Genomic DNA, 8,016 nt, shown 5'->3' on the forward strand with positions numbered 1-8,016 from the left:
TTGGTGCCCAGTGGGATCACTTCTCCCAGTAGTCTGGGGGATGACAAATCACTATCTCCATAATCCTGGATGAGCCCTCAAGAAATATTGCAGGAATCTGAAGCTGAGATATGAGACACTGAGGCAGTTTAGCAAGAAGCAAAATTTTATTGTGTTGGCACAGACTCAGTGGACTTGTGTCCCAAGGCTGAGCCCCAAGAACAAAGGGGTCTCACCTTTTATAATCTTCCAAGCAGGTTACAGAAGAAAAAAGCAAAGCTTAACCCATAAATGATTACATATGACTTTATTAGCTATTTCATTCCCCCAGTGCTATGTGACCTTCTTCATGTTTTAATTCTTTAAGTTTTATCTCTCTGCTATGCCATCTCCTTCCCCATGCTACATTATCAGAACACAAACTTGTCTGTTTCCTTTCTTGGTCTTCCTCCCTGCTGTATAGTGTGTATTCAAAATATTATGTCTTATATCCTGTAACTCCTTTTTTTGTGCTTCAATGAAAGTCAACTAGTAATGCAATTTGAATAAAAATGTTTCATGTTCTCACTCATTTGTGGAACCTTGACCTGAAATGATGATGTTGATAATGATTGTGGTAGTAGTGGTTATAGTGATGAGCCATGAATGTAAAAAGGAGGAGTGGTCAGGAGGGAATCAACTGGATGGAGACGGGGAAAGGAAAGGGTACTGACAGGTGAAAAGTATCAAAGTATGTTACATATATGTATTCAAAGCCAGCATAATGAAACCCACCAAACATTGTTTTAAAAAAGTAGTAGATGCATAATAGAGAGTGTAAACTTGTTTTAAGTACACTGTATGCATGTATGGAATTACAACAATGAAACTCCCTCATATTATTAATGTATACTAATTTTAAAATAGCATAAAACTGTTTTAAAAGGGACATCCAAAGAGAAAGAAAAACATAGCCCAAATGAACATTTTTGAAAAGAGGCTAGTTTCAGGGATGATATGCATTGCCTTTTCTTTTTTTACATTGTTAGGAAAGTCTGGATAATCTTTATTCAACTAACAAAGAATAATTCCTTAATTCATGAATAAGTACTTGAATTTGATAGCTATTTTATCTCTCCTTTTTTATGGGAAGACAGATTATCTATGAAAGAAATTTAGGAAGAATTCATTAAAGTGTATGTAGCATGTACTACTTCAAAATTTAAACAGTGGAGAAAGAATGTCAGTATTTTTTAACTGAAGTGTAAATTCTTTTAGTATAAATTTTAGGTTGAGTGAAACTACTTTTGTACTATTATCTTTGTTTAAACTCCTAGTAAACTCACACAAGGGAAAAAATTAAAAACATTTGGAAAAGTTCACAAATTCTTAATAGGACCTTGTATTAGGCTAAAATGTGTGTCTCTGATATTAAAGTGCTTACCACCAAGAACTTCAGAATATGTGTGTATTTGAAGATGGCACATTTAAAGCTAAATAAATTAAAATGAAGCTTTTAAAGCAAGCCTTAAACAAATATGACCAGTGTCCACATGAAAGAAGGTTAGGACATAGACGCACAAAGGAGAGACATATGAAGACATAGGGAAAAGAAGAACTCATGAACAAACCACGGAGAGAGTTCTCAAAAGAAACCAGTATAGAATCCATTTTATACCTCCTAAAATAACTAATATAAAAACTAATCAATTTCAAATGTTGGCAAGGATATTGAAAAAACGGACTTTTCATACATTTCTGACGGGAACACAATACAATTCAACTACTCTGAAAAACTCTTTTTCATTTTCTGAAAAAATTAAATATAGATCACCATGACACCCAGAAATTCACCTTAGATATTTTTCCCAGAGAATGGAAAATATATTCACTTAAAATCTGTACACAAATGTTGATAGAAGCTTTATTTATAATAGTCAACTAGAAACAAACTTCATGTCCTTCCAATTGTGAATAGTGAAACAAACCATAATATATCTATTCAATGGAATAGCACTCAGCAAGTAAAACAAGAAACTTGGTATGTGCAGCTATTTGGATGGATCTTGAGGCTATCATGAAAAAAACCCCAAACACAAAAGTTTAGACACTGTATGATTCATTTAGATATCATTTTGAAATGAGGAAAGTAAAGATGTAGAGAACAGGTCAGAAATTGCCAAGGGGGTTGGGAGTGGAAGGGGTGCATAGCACCATGAAAGGAGGCCTGAAGGAATCAATGTCCTGAATGTGGGATAGTTATGTGTATTTATGTATCTGACAAATGTAGAATTTTCTGCAAAGATAAACCCTTCCCAGAACAAAGATGAGTGCATGTGAAACTTGAATGGCATCTGAAGCATAGGCAATTTGTTGTACCAATGTCAGTTTCCTTGTTTTGATAATATACTGTATCTGTGTAATATATCACCATTGGTGTAGGCTGAGTGATAGTACAACAGGAAATCTCTGTACTGTTTTTGCAATTTATAGTTAGTTTGTAATTAATTTAGAATGAAATGTTAAAACTAGTGAAACAGTTTGTTGTATAGACTGCCTCCATGGATATAGAAGTCAATAAAAATGAGAATGTGGTATACTCTAGAGAAGTTTATGAGCCAGGCACACAGGCAAGAAGGTAATACAGTCATGCATACATGACATTTTTCATCCAATGAAACTACTTATGTGGAAGTGATCTCTTTATATTATAATAGAGCTGAAAAATTCCTAACACCTAATGATGTTGTAGCCATTGTCACCTTGTAACACAATGTATTACATGTTGTGATATTGCAGCTGTCTATAACCCTACTGCACAGCCAATGGTTTTAAACAAGGGTAGCACATGCACTTATGTACAGTATTTAATACCTAAATTAAAAATAAATGACAATACAGTTTATCTGTTTGCAATACTACATTTTATTATTATTACTATTATAGAGAGTGTGTCTACTTATAAGGAAAATTACTTTAAAACTTTCTGCATGTTACAGTGGCAGTCTCATACTTATTGAGTCTCTTAATGGCATCCTTTTTCTGTTGTGCTTGATGCATTCTTGAGTTATTTTGTTTGCTCATCATGGCCCTAGAGGAAATAGACTATAAGCTATATCATATATCATACACGTGTAGTAGGCTATTCCATCTATATTAATGTAACTACACACTATGATATTCACACAAGGATAAAATTGCCTAAGGACATATATCTTAGAATGTACCCTGCCATTAAGTGATATGTGACTGTATAATAAACATTCACTGAACCACTATACTAAAATGAAGCATATGTTAAAATTATTTCCATATTTGTTTCCAATTAAAAGTGAAATCTTTAAAGTGAATAAATAGAATTTTAAAGATTCTCTAAAGGCTCAGATCTGCATCTCTTCTGTACTTTTTGGAACCTCAAGCTGTAAGCATTATTCTGTCATATGTGTAACAGCATGCTAAAACAGGAATTCAATGTGGATATCAAAGTGCTACAAACACTGGATTTCTTTTTTACTTTTGTTTTATTGCTACATGTTAAATTAAATTAAATTTACTGCTATGTATTAAATTTAATTAAAAGAGATTTCATCATAAGGCTTTCCTACATGCACACCATGTACTTTGATCATATTCCCCCTCTATAACTATTTTTATATGCCATTTCCTTCTCTCTGTCTTTTCTCTTCCTCTTTTATGACCTTGGGAGTTTTTTCCTTTGTTTTGTTTTGTTTCTTTGTTTTGTTCTGCCTAGCTTCCACAAATGAGAGAATATTGTGTTACTTGTCTTTGAGTATTGACTTATTTCGCTTTACATGATGAGCTCCAGTTCCATCCTTTTTCAAGCAAATGACCACAATTTCATTCTTCTTAATGGCTGAGTAAAACTTCATTGCCTAGAAATACCATATTTCCCTTATCCATTCATCTATTAACAGCACTCAGCTGATTCCGCAATAGGAACACTGCATTTCAAAAGAAGTGCAAGGTGGCATAGAGAGTTTGAATATGACATTTCTAATAATGGCTACCAACTCTCAGGCAATCATCCATACCAAGGTGATAAAAATGTCTGAATTTGAATTTTTAGGTCAGAAATAAAATGCTCAACTTAACTTAAAGATGAACTACCTTCTCTGCTCCCAATTTGGGGCCTAGAAGAGGCAAAAAGTCAACACTAAAAAAGTGTGTGCATTCCACTGTTGCTATCACCTCTTCAATAAAGAAACATGAACTTCTGAGGGTACTTAATTCATGATGATAGTTGTCTTAAACCCAAGTCTATGGTACAAATTCCACTGTCTTATTCCAAAAATGGATTCCAGACCACTAATGGCATAAGATTTAGACTTGGAAATCTAATAACCTTATTACCTGCTTGGGTTGCCTGTTGTGGGCATGTGGTTTGGATTCGTCAATGGGTCAGCATGGAATTCAGATGCCTCATCTCACATTCAGTGCACTTTCTAATCAAGCACTCCCAGGTTCTGCATTCTGATATATCCAGGATATGGATATTTCTAGACCATACTGGTCAGAGAAAGAGCTAAATAACCACTTCTCAGATCTGAAACACGAAAGACATGATTTTATCTATTGACAAACAAGGCCAATCTGTCATCATGTCATGAACAAATGTCACCAGAAAACTTTACATAAGCCCAATTTCCTGCACTGTTCTTTTGCAGTAAAAGTCTATCTCGAAGGAAATTATTTTTCCCAAACCCAGAGAATGCAGTGATATTTAGATGAAACAGAACTCACTCCTTTAGAACCAAGCTTTTACCTGGAGTACTGACCCATCACAGAACATGATTTCATTCTCTGGGAATATGGTCTGAGATAAAAGCAGGGAGTCTTTTTTTTCAATACCTTCTAGTAGAAAATGCTTATAAATCTGAGAATATGGCTTTAAGTAGGAATTCATTCCTCTGCTATGAAAAACACCAAGAAAATGCATTCCTTAAGAAATGTTCAAAGGAAATTTGAGGAATTGTTTGATAATATCAAAAAAGTTGGAGGCGTTCTTATTTTTGAATAAGAATTTTATATTTATATACAAATTATTTATTTTATATTTATATAAAAATTATTATTTTATATTTCTCTAAGAAATATAAGAAAAATCAAGTTTAAAAACTTTATCTGAAGGCATTGCAAGCACTGAGGAATTCCCAATTCATGAATCTAGAAGAAGAGTACATAACTGTAGCATGGACTTTCAAAGCCACATTTGTGTGACCACAGGAGGGGTCTTCATTATTATGACACTAGCTTCTGGATATTTCCAGGCTCTCCTGACGATGGCCATCTCCACATTCTTACTCCTCAGGAGTGTCCTGCAGAGCCCTCTGGAGAAGCAGCTTGAGGGTCCGCTGCTGTCGTCGCTGCCTAAAGGACCCAATGAAGAAGTAAATGATGGGATTGGCACAGCTGTTAACACAGCACAGAGCAACTGTCATTGGATGAAGATAACAAAAAGTGTAAAAAGGAATTGGAAGCCAGCATAAGAGGAACCAATGAATGCCAAAAGGCAGCCCACAGATGAGAAAAACCAGCACTGTTAGCAGGATGGTCACATACAGTCTGGTCAGTGGCATCCGCCTGGAGCCACAGAGGATCCTGAGCAGCAATGCCAGGCTAGACTCAGAAAGAATCACAAATAAAATAATCAGCCATGCAGAAATGATAAAATCAACATATTTCCACCAATCACCATGAAAAAACGGATCCACAAAGCCGGAGTAGTACCACTCTGGGATGATCAGCATCAGAGACAAAGACCAGAGGACAGCACACATGACAGGTGACATGTGTCTTGGGCGGTGACAACGGTACCAAATTGGCCACAGGACTGACAGGCAACGCTCAGTGCTAATGGCACTGAGTATGCTCAGTCCTGCAATATAGGGAAGGAATGCCAGATTGCTTAAGATTATAGAGACAGAGAGGTGATTGAATAATTTGATGATATCCAGCAGGGAAGAAATAATAAGGCAACAGAGGAAGAGGAAGTCAGATAGAGCCAGGTTTAGGATGTAGACTGAAATGGCATTCCTGCATATACAGAAGCCCAGGAGCCAGAGCACAGTCATGTTTCCTGCCAGCCCAACTGGTGCAATGATGAAGATCAGATAATCCAGGACCTCGGTGTTGTCACAAAATGGATAAGAGGACTGGTTACTTCCATTCATTGGTGTGGGTTCTGTCCACTCAGGTGGGATGGTTGTATCCATGCTCACAAAACCTCCACTGGTGCCCCTGAGAACACAAACAAGATTTGAGAACCTTCTATATGATCACTCATTCTCAGAACCACCTGATTTGCAAGTTACTATCCCTGTTATAAAGAGGATGGGAACAAAGGATTGTTGTGATTAAAAAATCAAGAGGTAGGGTATATGGTTTCAAACCCAGTACTTATTGAGTCTATAGCCTGACCTTCCTTTTCCTTCAACTCAGGTCCTCTAAATAATATGGAATATTCTATGATCCAAATACCTCCATTCAGTGGGATTGAGCTTCAGACCCAACAATACTCTGTCCTGGGAGAGAAATTATTTCTCAGTTGCAGGAATTTATAAAGACACAGAGGCAATCATGATGCACCCATGACTTTGAGGGTTCCCTGATGGAGGAAAAAGAAGTATTGCTTTACAACTTGAGGAAACTGTGATCTCTTTCTTGACATTTGTGAGAAAGCTTAAGCCTGGTGGACTACAAATGTCTCAGTGTGTTGTCCAATGAAGTCAGGGCCACTTTTTATAACCCCAGAGATTATACTGTGTGGGGCACTTTGTGTTCCTAATATTTCTTCGAGGAATGAAGAAATGAATGAGAATCCTTAGGGTATTAGATGGTTTGAGTTCAATAGAAAATAAAAATGAAAGGAATTACCATACATGTATATCATGTTAGAAAGAAAATTTCACTCAGCATGCTTTCAAGAGCAGCACTGTGTGTTTACAAGAATCAAGAATTACTTAATGTGTGCCCAAATAACTGAAGATGATCACTGGTGTGCCTTTGTAATGAGGATTCAATATAGCTTTGCTCAGCACCTAGAAGCATTTTGCTGTACAAAGTGAGAGTAGGGCTTGTGTTGAGGTTGAATTTTTCATCTGGACAGATGAGGTAGTAAGTTAGGATAAGGTCTGGGGAACCTCTGAAAAGAGGTATTTGAAATATGGAGTATCTGTGGAGGACCATTAAGTGGTGTGTTGTAGAGTGTGCAATATGTCCTACTCTACTCCATCTTATTCCATGCTATCTCCCAGGATAACCTTAGTAGAGTTTCTATTCTGATGAGAGTTTTTTGAGATAGGGTCTCACTGTTGAGACCAAATTGGCTTTAAATGTGTGATATTCCTGTCTTCTTTTCTCAAGTGCTGGGATTACAAGCCTGAATCACCACTCCCAGCCTGATAAACACTTCTGTGTGAGAGAAGATTGTGGGGGAAAGTACAGAAGTATAGGGTTTGTAATGCAAAGAGAGATGTTCATACAGATATCAAATAGAGAAAGAGAAAAGTTCGCATGAGTGAATAATAGTAACTTACTGAGAGTTCATTAAGCATTGTCTCTTTTAATCTACTCTAGAACCTATTTGGTAGTAAATGATATGTTTCCTGTTCTCAAAAGATATGCTCCAACATCAACCCCAGTACTGTGAGAAAAATAAAACATGCAATTGAGAACAAAAATAATGACTGATTTACTACTAGTCTCACATAGTGTAAATTTAACCCAGCATACCTGCCTCAGGACCCTTTTGACCATCGCTTTGATGCACCACGACCAGGTATCATCTGGATAAGAGAAAAACAGAGGAATAATGCCCAAGGTAAATCCAAGATATCAGACATTCTGGATACAAATAAAATCTAGCATAAAGAAACACCTGAAACAGAGGAAGAGAAGCTATTCAATAGAACATAAGAAACATGTAAGTGGAATTTAATTAGGAATAGATAAGAGAATTCAGGGGCCTTTCATGCCTCCCAAAGGTAGCCATGTTTTCTGAATCCAGAGCACTGAGCTAAGAAAGAGGTCTCCAAGTAA

The 8,016-nt window shown here is 36.4% G+C and overlaps 1 protein-coding gene across 1 annotated transcript; it reads right to left on the bottom strand.

The window, feature by feature from the left end:
• Nucleotides 1-5,110: 5,110 nt before the first annotated feature.
• Nucleotides 5,111-6,205, bottom strand: LOC109675736 (mas-related G-protein coupled receptor member X1-like). The gene has a single exon (XM_020152374.2). It carries the CDS (start codon nucleotides 6,189-6,191, stop codon nucleotides 5,277-5,279), a length of 915 nt encoding a protein of 304 aa, XP_020007963.2. The 5' UTR covers nucleotides 6,192-6,205; the 3' UTR covers nucleotides 5,111-5,276.
• Between the last annotated feature and the right edge of the window lie 1,811 nt (nucleotides 6,206-8,016).

Source organism: Castor canadensis, chromosome 1, assembly GCF_047511655.1.
Source record: "Castor canadensis chromosome 1, mCasCan1.hap1v2, whole genome shotgun sequence".
NCBI classification, from domain to species: domain Eukaryota; kingdom Metazoa; phylum Chordata; class Mammalia; order Rodentia; family Castoridae; genus Castor; species Castor canadensis.

What these genes read in the sequence shown, in the direction of transcription:
- LOC109675736 (XM_020152374.2), bottom strand. Translation starts at nt 6,191, where the DNA reads ATGGATACAACCATCCCACCTGAGTGGACAGAACCCACACCAATGAAT.